General features: G+C 41.9%; 1 protein-coding gene across 3 annotated transcripts in view; it reads left to right on the top strand.

Annotated features, from left to right (window-relative positions):
- TBC1D14 (TBC1 domain family member 14) overlaps nt 1–12695 on the top strand; it is a 75680-nt gene that overhangs the window by 28564 nt on the left and 34421 nt on the right. The window contains exon 1 of one of the 3 annotated variants that reach the window (XM_061379796.1): nt 11086–11210. The exons of the other annotated variants lie outside the window; for them this stretch is intronic. Coding sequence (XP_061235780.1) covers nt 11208–11210 — 3 coding nt within the window. The 5' untranslated portion in view covers nt 11086–11207. Of the gene's footprint in view, nt 1–11085; nt 11211–12695 lie in introns of those variants that run through there. 3 annotated transcript variants of the gene reach the window in all.

The following is a 12695-nucleotide window of genomic DNA, read 5'->3' as shown; positions in this document are numbered from 1 at the left end:
CTAACTACAGAGGATCTTGAGCAATGTTTCTATTAGCAAAATCTTGATCTAAGTTAATTCTGAAAGGCAATTTAGGGGAAAGGTGATACATTCTTCATCGTTATTTTTTTTTTTTTACTTGATTATGGTTTCCCATCTTGGAAAAAAAGAAAAAAATCAGATTGCCTTTAATTTGTTTAGACTGTCAAAAGTTATTTGGATTATCTAAGATGCCACAAAGTATCCTGACCATCATAGAGCTATGATTTGTATCAGTCATCAAGTTTCACGTACCTGGAGAAATCTATTTGACCATACTTCCTGGGTATGAAGCACTGTGCACAGGAATTAAGGTGACAGCCACCAAGCAGTCCTTTTCCAGGTTGGAATCTTTTTCTTGTGGACAGATGTCAAAGAAATCCTTTGTCATTAATTAGAGCCCTGTGAGTATCCCATTAATTTGGCTGCAAACACCTGTAAGGAGTTCATTGGTGTGCTCATGGTTCCATGTTCTGATACCTTTATTATATGGATGAAAGGTGTTTTTATTTGGTTGGGTTTTTTTTACAGCATGAGATGAACAAATTTAACTGCAAACTTAAATAGTCTTCTGAAAATAAGGGTGATGTGCATATGTGTGCACGTTTTAAACATATAAACGGATCAGTCTTTAAAATACATTATTATTGTACATTGTTCTGATATTTTCCCCATAATATTCTCATCTGGGATTGAAAGAAGTCTGCAAGGAATAATGCAACTTTAAGATTTGTGCTTATGTGAAGTACCAAAGAGGGGAAAAATAGTAATTGAGCTGTGAGATGGTTAAAAAGTGATCTTAGAAATGCTAGTTCTTACTTCCTTCTTGCCTTCTACTTATAAAACTCCAAACCCCCAAACTTAGGTGCCATTCACAAGCTGAACTTTGTTACACCATGACTGAAGATTGGCTGTTCTGTGTAAGGCACACACACTGTGTAAGAAGTAGCACTGTAATATTTTTTTCCCTCTGAAAAAAAGAATGGTCAGACAGGTTTCTGAGCATGTAAGCCTTTTCTCAAATCCTATAAATACTCTTCTGACAGCACTCACTTGTTCAACTACTGTATATACAACATAGCATCATACTCCAGTTTAACAATGTGGCAATTAAAATCTCTCCAGCTAAGTTGCTGTTTGTTATACTTCTAATGCTGACAACATATGTGAATGTTAGTCTTTTGATGAAGAATCAATATTAAGATATGCTAAGGTTGGATTGCTTTGCATGATCACCAAGAACTTTTGTTCAGTTTTTATCCAGTGAAATGTTTTAAATCTTGAAAGCTGTCAGGACACATACTCTGGTCTGAGAAGCTGGATGTGCATTTACAATGGAGGTTTGCATGATTCAATTTTTGTATCAATTATCTTCAGGAATCCTGCTTGGGAAGAACTGGTTGTGCCAGTTGCTTCTGTAATTGATGCATGAATATGCACTGAAAGTCAGATGACAGTGCTTCACTATGAGTAACCACCTAAGTTAAAGTCTCTTCCCTTCCAATAGGCTGTAGAGCTGAGCTGGGCTTTGTGGCCACTCTGTCAGGAATTCTTTCAAGAAAAGGTGATGTTGTTTTTGGCATATCATTTGGTTGTCTCCTCTCATGTGATCTGTCTTCCCAGGACTTGCTTGCAACTGGCCTGTCGAGATCTTGTGTATGAAGAGACAAATGTGTACAGAGGGAAGTCAGATTTTAGCTGTATTCTAGAGACATGTTACAGCAGTCTTCCCCAGAGGAGCAGCTTAAATGAAACTACTTTTTTCTACAGGGTGCATCTCCTCTTTTTTGTAAGAGGAAAAATCCTTTTTTTTTTCTCTTTTTTTTTTTTAATCAGTGCATAATTTTCTCCCTTCCAAGTGTGCTATGACACTATGAAGACTATTCAATTTAACTTAATATGAATTCCAGTAGGAGCTGAATGGAATGCCTTTGTTTTCGTTGTTTCAATACCGGTAAAATTCAGCACATAAAACATTGAAGGCCTTTCAATAACAATCTTTACTCACAAATTCAGATGTGAATATGTTATGATCTCATTTGCTGATATCCCATACCAAAATATTTATAATTTCTAATGGCAGTTCCTTAATAATTAAAAAGTGGCTGTGACTTTTAATGTAGGGATTGTCATCTTCCCAAGCTTAGAAGGGTTTCTATTCTGAAAGCCATAGTGCACTCTAGGAGAGGGGAGAGCCATTTTTTTTTTCTTTTCTTATTTTCCTATAAGGATAGGATTCAAATAAATGAATTTTTGAGGAGTTGGATTCCTGCCATGAAGCCACCAATGATGGAGGCAATGGAACACCGCAGGGATTCATAGGCAGCAGTGGATAACAGGTTTGCCTGTGGAGGCAAACCCAGAGGAGGCCCCAGGAGCAGGTTGCAGATGTGCAGTAGGTGGAGTGGCAGCCTAAGAGCTTACAGCCAGACTTTGCAGTACATCTTGCTGCTTCTGCCCTTACGTTGCAACAAAGGCACCTGAGTCAGATTGTTCAGTGTTGATGATCACATCAGTACAATATTCTGTCATAAAGCTGTCAACAGTGTGTTCTCAACCCTTCCTACCAAACTGCTTTGGGTTTTTCTTGTTTTCAAATCATTCCTTTATTTGTTTCTTCTTCTGAGAAGGAGAGATGGGAAAGCCTCATTGTTTTTTTGGTACCAATGAGAAGATTTCCCAACGGGGCTGCTTTCAGCTGGTGGTACAACAGGCTTTCTTTTAGGAATGATGCACTAACAGGAAATAAATCAATGTGGTTTACCAATTATGTTTTTCTGTACTTAGATCATGACTACACATGGGATCAATATTCCAGTCAATTAAAATCAATTGTACTTAAGAGGCTTACTCTGCAGCATATGATAAAGTGAAAATGAGCTCTTGGAACAGCTAAAGACATTGCTTGATGCATAAGTGATGCTTTTCTATGGGATGAATAGTTAAGTTTATAGTAGTACTCAAGGAAATTTTTGTAAGTTGCTTTGGGTCAGTTTTCATTCAAATCGATCCTCACTTGATTACCTTTTTTTTTTTTTCTTTTAAGCTATAATCTTGGTTGATTAATAAAATCACTTTACTCAAAGTCTGTTTTTCAGCTGGAGCCTGTTGGTTAGAAAAACATTGCAAGCAACAGCACCCAGCAAGAAATACTGAAATTATTCCAAACCATGCTTTAGGCAGATGGGAAGAGCTACTGCTGAGAGTAGTGTGTTTTATCTGGGGGGAGAGGTGGGGAGCCCCAGGGAGATGGCCATTGAGTGTGATGTGTGGAGGATCTTGTGCAGCTCCATGTGTAAAAGTGCTCCAGATGGGAGCTGTGCCACGTGCCTGGCCGCTGCCACGTGTCCCACTCCTGCATCTGCAGTGCTCTGCTGATGGGTGGCAGTTGTCTAAAAATACTTAGCTGTTCTAAGGGTTTGTCCTCACTGCTTTATGCTGCAATCAGATGGTCCGTGCAGGGCCTTTTGAAGAGGAAGTGGTTGGTTCAAGCTGGCTGCTGATTCAAGCAGGAGCTTGATCTACAGTTTTGAATGAAGTACTGTCTTCTGCTCACACTGAGTTTGTCTTTTGATAGATCACTGGGTAAATCATTGTGACTGATGGCTGTAGTTGTTAATGGTGAGGTGGGTGTGTGCATGTAGACTTCACTCGAACTTCAAAGCATTCTAGGCTATAATGTCTATGCATTTTGCTCTTCTGCAGTAGTAAGTCCCAGGGTGTAAATGAGTCACTTCCTGTGTTCTCCTTTTCTGGGTTCATTTTTACTTGTCAGCCTTCAGAAAGGCAGGATTTAGGTCTGCCATGGTTTGCCTGAGTTCCTCTTTTTAATAACAAACAAGAGTTTCTTTGCCCTGCAACTGCAGTGCAAGAAAGCATAGTTACTGTAGTAAGTCGGAGACTAACCTATGCTTATTCTTGTTGCAGTCTCTAGAAACAAAGGGGTAACTCTAATTTTCTCACTTAAGAACTGTAACCCAAAACTTGCAGATTGCCTTAATGCACTGCTATTTCATGTCAGTGCTGAAGTCCTAAAATACCTTTTTACCCCCCCCCCCCCCAAGAAAAACTGTACTGAATAGATTATTCAGCAATTCCAGTAGGCTGTGTTACTCAACATAGTGTGCTGCCCATGTCCTGACTTGAAAATGACCTGCCTCAAACAAACCTACTATCATATTTAAACAGATATAGCAAGAGTAATAGCTTCCATCCACACTAAATGAAAGGGTAATTTAATACTATGGCAGGATTGTTCCTGAGTATTTTAATAATAAAAGACTGTAATATGAGCCACCCAGGTATTGTAATCTAGCAGAGTCTAGCTGCCAAAGTGCTGATGCTGTTGGAGGTGCTTCCCTCATGTTACGGACATGTGAAAGCACAGAATGTGTTAAGGATATCTGGCTAATAGGAAATAATGAGCTTTGAGTATCACTTTTAACAGTTATGACAAGCTACAAAGTATTATTTGTAAGGAAGTGAGAGGTTTCTTTTCTCCTCCATTTCCAGTTTTAAAGTTTTTATTTTAGTTTTATTACTCTCTAAAACTCATCAAAATTGGCTGGTCAAAAGCCCAGAAAGCTGAAAGGATCCTAACTAAATGGGTGTAAGGAGTAGTGTTAAAGGACAGGTATCTCCTTTGTGGGATAAAGACACTTAGATAGAAGTGTAAGCTTCATTAGTTGTTACTGCAGTTAAAACGTCAGCTGTTGGTCTCTGCTGAAGGGTCTGCTTCAATGCCAGTGGTATGTTTTAGGGGAAATGCAGTAAGTTTAAAGTTGTCACGAGATCATAGAATCATAGAATAGTTAGGGCTGGAAAGGACCTGAAGATCATCCAGTTCCAACCCCCCTGCCATGGGCAGGGACACCTCACACTAAACCATGTCACCCAAGGTGCTGTCCAACCTGGCCTTGAACACCGCCAGGGATGGATCATTCACAGCTTCCCTGGGCTACCCATTCCAGTGCCTCACCACCCTCACAGTAAAGAACTTCTTCCTTCTATCCAATCTAAACTTCCCCTGTTTAAGGTTTAACCCATTACCCCTTGTCCTGCCACTACAGTCCCTATCAAAGAGTCCCTCTCCAGCATCCTAGAAACACTTTGTAGCTCATGCTTAGCATTGAGTGCACTAAAATTCACATGGCACAGAATACTTTTAAATGCAGGAAGTCACAGATTGGTGGGAAACTGCTTGACTTCTGAGGATGAAGTACAGAACTCTTCCTCCCCCCACAATTTCAAGGCCAGGGAAGGCAACTTTGCAGAATTCAGAGGATCAGATGCATCAGCGGAAGTTTGTTTTCACCTGCTGTTAAATGAGAATCCAACATGCAGCTGGCATTTGTGTCTGCTAGTGCTTATAGGTTGATACTTAAACACCTACATCTTTGTGTAGCCAGCTTTTTCGGTGTAGTAACCTTCTACTGTGCATGCTGATACACAACATAGGAGGCTTTTGGAGTATTTTTCTCCCCATGGGTTTTTTGGATAAACCTAGAAGTCTGTAGAGAGCAAGCCTGGAAATACTGGCACATGTAACATTGCTGAAACACTTGGCAAAACATCACTTTGAAGCAAATCTGGAGATAAATCCTTAAAGGCCTTTAAATATGATGGTGAGACTGCCTATCCTAACTGGAGACTACATCCTGCATTGCTGAGATGTAAAACTGAGAAAGCCTTGCTAGACTTGGTGTTAAACAGAAGCAAGCTCCCAAGAAACCTGAGCCAGAGGTTTTCTTTGTCTGTTTTCCAGTTTATCCATCTCAAACTTAATCTGAAATTAAAGAATGGCTGGGAGGTGAAGGTTTTGAAAGGCTAATTGTAGACATGCTCACCAGTAACAAGCAAAGCTGATGTTCTTTGGCTCTGTAAAATGAACGGAGTTGCTGTATGTGTGTTAGTGGAAACCCTGAGGAGCCAGATGTAAGGATTATAAAAAGACAGACTGGTACTTTTTCCGTAAGTGTCCTTCTGAAGAAAGACTGGGAAAAGATTTCTTCATATCTTAGGTTCTCATTCTCCTCCTCTCTGAGGACACTTAATCTCATTTTTCAACATGATTTTACTACACTTTTTGTGCCTGTTAATAATTTCCACATCAAAATGTCTTTCGCTCTTTTGAGAAGATGTCTCTTTAGCATTGCAGAGTTCAATGGAAGCAGTTTCATGAATATTGAAGCCTGAAAATAGTCATTGTTTTAAGACAGACTATGAAGGTATGTTGCCTTCCTTCATGTATTAAAAAAAAAAAAAAGCTTTAAAAAGCTACAGTCTCTTCTCCTCAAGACTGAACCTTAAATGGTAAAGAAGATTATATTCAGGAAAATGTAAATGTTGATTCAGGTTTTGTGAAATTAAACACAGGATGCACTGGAGTCCACCAGTCTGAGCAGATGATGAGTGATAATATGACGCACACCATAAGTACAAAAGAAGCTTTATTAGACATGTGAGATACTGGCACTAATAACTGCTTCATGGGTAATTTTGGGGATCGGGGGGCAAACATGGGTGTAGAAAACCATTCGAAGAGGCCTTAGTGCAATAGACTTACCATGTTGCTTTTGTGTGATTTTTTTTTTTTTTTAAGGACAGACAAGTATCAGACTTGGAAAGGTCAGAGATCCTGAGGGATGCACAGGTCTTGTAAGGGAGCAGAATAGAAATGAGCAGAGGGTTTTGAAAAGAGGGATGGGGAGAAGTGGAATTATGGTTAAAAGTATCAATTGTAGTATCCTTCCTTACACTAGTTTGGTGTATGTACTGAAGTTGTATAGCTATATACGAGCATGCACATACTTACCTAAACAGGCAGCTGTTTGCAAACAGTAACTGTGTGCTACGGTGGGTATCCGAACAGCATAATAATACCAGTTGTGCACTGAAAAGTAGATGGCATTTCTGGGTGACTTTTACAGTCTCTTGAAAATTGCAAGTACCTGAGGTCATATTTGCAACTGATCTGAGAACTTGCAAGCTAAAATGCCCTATTCCTGTGACTCCTTTCCAATATCCTGGGGTTAACTTGGTGCTTTGGCCATTTTGGAATTGTGTCAGGATGAAGCTGATGTGGAATAGAGTCCTTTTATTTCTGTGCCCCTCAGAATGGGAGGGACATTTCTGACATGCTCTTCAGCTCCACCAAAGAGCATGTTATTTGAGACTAGATTGGAAAGAGAAGTTTTCTTCTGCAACATCAGCACTAATGTGAAACATTGGAAGAAAAAGTTGCTGAGATTATTTGGAAGGGTATGATGCTGAGGCTGTGGAGAAAATTGAGGTGAAGAGATCAGTGAGCAGACATATAGTTTATGTAAAATTATGTTTCTACATATCCAGTGTAATCAAAGTCCCTGGAATTGACATTTAAGGCATAAACTGGAAGCAGATGTTGGTAGTATTTCATACTGGCAGATGTTCACTAAAAACAGAAGTGAAATAACCATTTAGCTTGTATTCTCTTGCTCAAGCACTTTACCAGATGCTTGCCCTGCCAGAAGCTTTTTTTGTCGATGTTTCCACTTGTTTGATACTGCAGCGTATGAGATAGCATCAGCATGTAGGGAAGCTGTTTGTATATGCAGATATCCTTTTCAGCGTTGTGAGTAGCAGGGGCTTTTTGTTAGTGTGACTCATCTTGAAGTCACTTGTGATAGTATACTGCACATTCTGATAGAAGGTCGTATATTTGACAATAAGGAGTTGTTCTCAAGCCCGTGGTTCATAGGTATGCTTTGTCTCTGAGTACTTCATATATAGGGAGCTACTCTAGGCCCCTTCCCTTTTTTCTTTTTTTTTTAATAGAGCATGGCACTCTGTATGAACCAAAAAGCACTTAAATAATTTATATATAGCACAAATGAAATGCAAACCCTGAAGGTGAGAACCATCTGATATGTAGCACATTGCATGGTAAAAGGTGACAGTCTCCAAAACAGCAAACTGTTACTCTTTCTTGGAAGACTTAACATGGCCTTATCTAGGCTTAGGTTTTAAATGTTCCTTAATTTGATGCCTCCATTTCTTGAGATATGATGCTGTAGGAAAAAAATAAATATATATATGTGTAAAAATTGTTCAAGTAGTCCATGACTGGAGCACAGGGCTGCAAAGCAGGGTATGTGGCTTCTAGTTCTCTCTTTACTGTTAACCTTTTGGAAGACATGTGAATGACATTATTCATTGAACTTCAGTGTGACTGTGTGGGACCACAGTTGCAAGCCTAAGTTCCGTATCACCTTCAGTCAGAAGAGAGAAGTAGACACTGCTAGGGGAAAACAGGGACATTTCAGGACACTTAAATGGTCCTAAAAATAGGTAGTGTGAGGTTTACCTCAAGAACTGGCTATAATATCTTACCTTTGTTAAGTATGCAATAGGAGAATACTGTGGTACTAAAGGTAAAAGGATGTCATAGTGAAAGATAAAACTTCATGGATTTTATTTCCATCAAGTTCTGCCATCATCTGCTCCGGTATCCTTTCTGTAATGTAAGAGAATTAAGTATATATATGTGGATGGGTAAAGCAAGTAGGGCTGATGGTTGTTGAACTATTAACTGTAGAACTTGCCAGACCACTTTGGCAAAGTGTGCGGGTTGAGTGTGTAACTTGGATCTTTTGTGTTGTTACATCAGTAACTAATAAACTAATTGACTTTCAGAATAGTTCTGTACTGGTTTTGGAGTATAAAAAGCCCTCATATGTATGCCTAAAAGAATTGCTTGAAAGTTTAATACCTGAGCTCAGCTGTTTGTATTCTCTTTCTGTTCAGTTTTGACAGTCTCATAATCTGATTTTTGCCTGAGGTGTCAGTCTTAAGTTTTCTTTGGTTACTGTGTATGTAAAAGCCTCTGTTAAAATTACTTCCTTTTTTTTTTTTTTTTTTAATGGCCTGGTGCCATGTCAAGAATCTGATCTTAGTTTCCCAACCAAAAGACTGGGTTTCATGATTTGCTGGTTTCAGTTAAGCTTCTGAAAGAAACAGTCCTGCTGCGTGGTTCTTTCCTTTTCCTTCCATATTCACATTGCCCCACAGCAGACATTACCAGAGGAGCCAAACTGATCCAGAAAAACAAAAGGTTAGTTTTTAGCAGTATCGTTTCCCCAGTCTGGTGTGTTGGACAGTCACACAGCTACTTGGTGGCACAAAAAAACCCCATGTGTGGGGCCAGGAGGGCAGTGAAGTGCTGGGTATGCACCATCTTCAACTTACCTGGTAAACCACTTGATAAATAGAAGGCAAGAGACTGCAGATGGACACATAGGAGAAAGCTCTGAAGCAACAGACAGGAATGTTGGGGAAGTATTTAGGGAGCGGAGTCAAAACTCAGAAAAAAACCCTAACATTTTCTGTTTGCTTGTGCAGTCCTGGTCCAGTGCCTGTCTTGTATGCTGAATGAGGGGGAATTCCAGTGGGAAACTGTCATGTAATTAAAGCTTGCGCATAACTTGTTCCAGTAGCCTCAGGTACTCTTACAATCGTGGCAGCCTAAAAATAGTGACTGCTCCCAACTATCTCTGTAATGTGTGGCTTGTTATGGTTTGAGTTGGAACGTGCTTAGCTTTTCACCCCACAGAGGCATCTTCCCCTATCACCAGACAGTGTGTTATGGAATGTATACTTGATTGAGCTGCTTTTTGTGGATAGACAAATGGCTATTTCCTACATTTGGACAAGCTGCAGTATTGTCCTACTTCCAGCCTGTGAAACTAGAGATTTAGCACAGAAATACTTTTGTCCACCTAAGGCTGCTCTTCCTCGTGATGTGAAGTATTTTTCTGTGTTAATGACTGTAATTTTACATAAGTGGTTTTTTTATATGTACAGTAATTTACTGTTTCAGATTATGAGAAAAAGCATTCGCGTTGGAGGCTGTAGTGCTTTTCATATTGATTTACCACTGTGGTAATTATTAGTGCTCTGACACCAGATGCTTGCATGGCAAATGTCTGTCATCAGTTGGTGGTGGGAATGAAGCTCAGATACTGTTAAGCATTGAGCTTTTCCTTACTGGTGTAACACTGCTGCGCCCATGAATTAGATGAGAATCCACAGGTTTAAACCAATAGTTGATAAAAGAGCTGGTAACTTTGCGAAAAAGCTTACCTTAGCTTTTACAAAACCATCTCTCGAAAGCTGAAAACTTAAGTGAATTTCGTTGTCTTAAAGTTGGTCCTTGCTGCTTGTTTTGTGATTCAGGATCAGGCCTTGATAAAAGCCATGAGCAGCAAATGCAGCCTGGCAACTGCAAACCTTAACCTCCAGCAGTGAGATAAGGAATAAGAAATCCTTAGTTGAGTGTGGTGAAAAGGGCAAGTAACGGTTGCAGATGAATAGACAGGATAAAATGTGAGTCTGCCAAAGATGGTGCCACAACTTGGGTATCTCCCCTGAGTTAGCAGGGGACAGAGGGAAAATGACAAACTTAATTCATCTGGATTGAGGCAGAATATGTAACAAGATGTGATGTGGAAGTTGTCTGAACTGTGCAAGAGATTTATATATATAAATATATATATATAAATATGTATATATATCGTTTAGAGCTGTCCGCGGGGACAGAGCACGAGTTGTACTGAAAAGACGCTGTTCTTTGAGGACTGGCTTGAGGGATTGTTTGAGGGCTGGTGAGCACCCTCACTCGGGACCCCTTCAGGGGCTGGCTCCCCATGGAGCCCTGCCCGTATCCGCCACCAGCAAACGGACCGGGGGCAAGGGACGGGAGCACGAGTGTAGGTATCCAAATCGAGCGAGATGCTGCCTTGTCAGGAATGCAGCTGCGGCCGCTGCATCTACTTCTGGGCAGCTGCGTGCAGAAACGAACATGCCTGTGGCTAATGCACGTTCCTTGTGCGAGGTTCCGGTTACCCTTCTTGGACCTAGAGCTGCGCCGGGTCGGGAAGAGCGGCTGGCGCCCAGCCGGGGAGCCTTGTGCCGGGAGGGGCCGGGCGCCGAGCGTGCTCAGGCAGCGCTGGGCGAGACGGAGAGCACCGATCGGGTTCGGCAGCTCCGCGGGTGATTAGCGGGGCTGGCGGGGCGGGGCCCGCGGGGGGCGGCCCGGGGAGGGCCGGGGCGGGCGGGGGCCCGCGAGGCCGCGGTGCGGGCCCGGGCGGCGCCGCGGCGGTGCGGGCGGGTATGGGGATCCGGCGCCGCCGCCTGTGAGGACCGCAGCGTTCATGGTGAGAGAGGCCGCAAAGGGCTGCGCAGGGCAGGGCAGGGCGGCTGCCGGGGCTCGGGTCGGGGGGACGCGGTGGGTGGGAGCGGAGGCCGGGTGCCCGTCCCGCGCAGAGCTGCCGGCCGCGGAGCAGCGGTGGAGCAGTGTGGAGGCTGCCGCTGTGGAGCCTGGCGCGGTAATTTCCCTTTCGGCTTCGTCGGAGAGTGGTTACCTTTGCATAAGCGGAGCTAGAGCGGGATGACCTTGGTAAAGCGGTTGTGTTACTTTGGGTTCGGTGATGCCGGTCCCCGGGGGAGGCTCGGTGCGTGTGGGAAGTCTCACAGCCCTCTCCCGGTTAGCGCGGGTGATGTGCTCTGGTGGTGAGTTATTTGTGTTTCTCCATAGAGATGGTTCAGGATCCCTTTGTAGGTTAGATTATTTTTCTTGAAGAATTACGGAGGATGAGCAGAACTTGAGTTTCTCGCACCTCAACTGCAAAGCTGCCAGGTTCCGCCCAGAATTGAACGCGCTTTCAGGGTGTGTGTGTGTGATGTTTCTGTGGGTATGTTTGTTTGTTTTGCTTTGTTATAAATCAGTGCTTTAATCTGTAGCACGTTCTCTTAGAGCATCTCCAAACCCTAGTTCAGCTATTGTGGCTTCATGCTGAATAGGTAAAGATGAAACCTGGAAGGAAGCCTAAGAGATCTCAGTGATAAGGATGTATTCTAAGTCATAAAGGATCAGCTCATCCTAAATTGATACTAAAATTAACTTGCAACCGTATCAGGTTAGTAAGCCCTAATTGCAGTGTAGGATTTAAGTAGATGCTGAATTATTTGTACCCGTGAGAGATTTGAATCTGTCTTATTTGAAAAGAAAAAGCTTAAAATGAGCTATTGTGTGGTTTAGCCTATTGCAGCATGTGGAAATCCTTCTACTTGCTCAGTCAGCAGATACTGTTAATATCAGTTTGTGCAGGATTCAGTCTGCTTCGCTGCTATATCATACATTGTGCTCTGTTTGAAATGGCATTCTTATTACTGGAATAAAAGATCATTTTCATGAGCTTTTGTCTGCTGTGACTTTTGGGTGTTTGGTTTTTTGGTGTGTGGGTAACGACTGTTCAACAGACATCTTTTTCTTTTTTGGCTGCCACTGGAAAGGATGAAATTACTACAAAGGACTCGTAATCTGATAAAACGTGCCACTCCCATTGCTGTGCTGCTCTGGCTGCTTTACTGTAGGGTAGTGCTGAGAGCACGTCAGTGAATACTTGCTGAAACGCAGGGTGGGCTTTTGCTCTTTAAGAACTGTGAATAACTGTACTAATACGCAAATTGTGTAACTAGCCGCCCATATTCCAAAATAAGGCATTCCTTCAACAATAAATTCTTGAAGAATTGTAATGTGGCCTGGAAAACTTCATGCTTAGCTGAATGAAAGATTCAAATTGTACTGTACAGAATAAAATCCCCACTGCAGCCTGGTGTGTATGGTTTTCTTACCTTCC

The sequence above is a fragment of the Neopsephotus bourkii genome, unplaced genomic scaffold (genome assembly GCF_033783945.1).
Source record: "Neopsephotus bourkii isolate Nb327-2 ecotype Australia unplaced genomic scaffold, CSIRO-AGI_Nbou_v1 NB_1780, whole genome shotgun sequence".
NCBI classification, from domain to species: Eukaryota; Metazoa; Chordata; class Aves; order Psittaciformes; family Psittacidae; genus Neopsephotus; species Neopsephotus bourkii.
The sequence above is the reverse complement of the archived record's forward strand: the minus strand, read 5'-3'. Positions and strand labels throughout refer to the sequence as shown.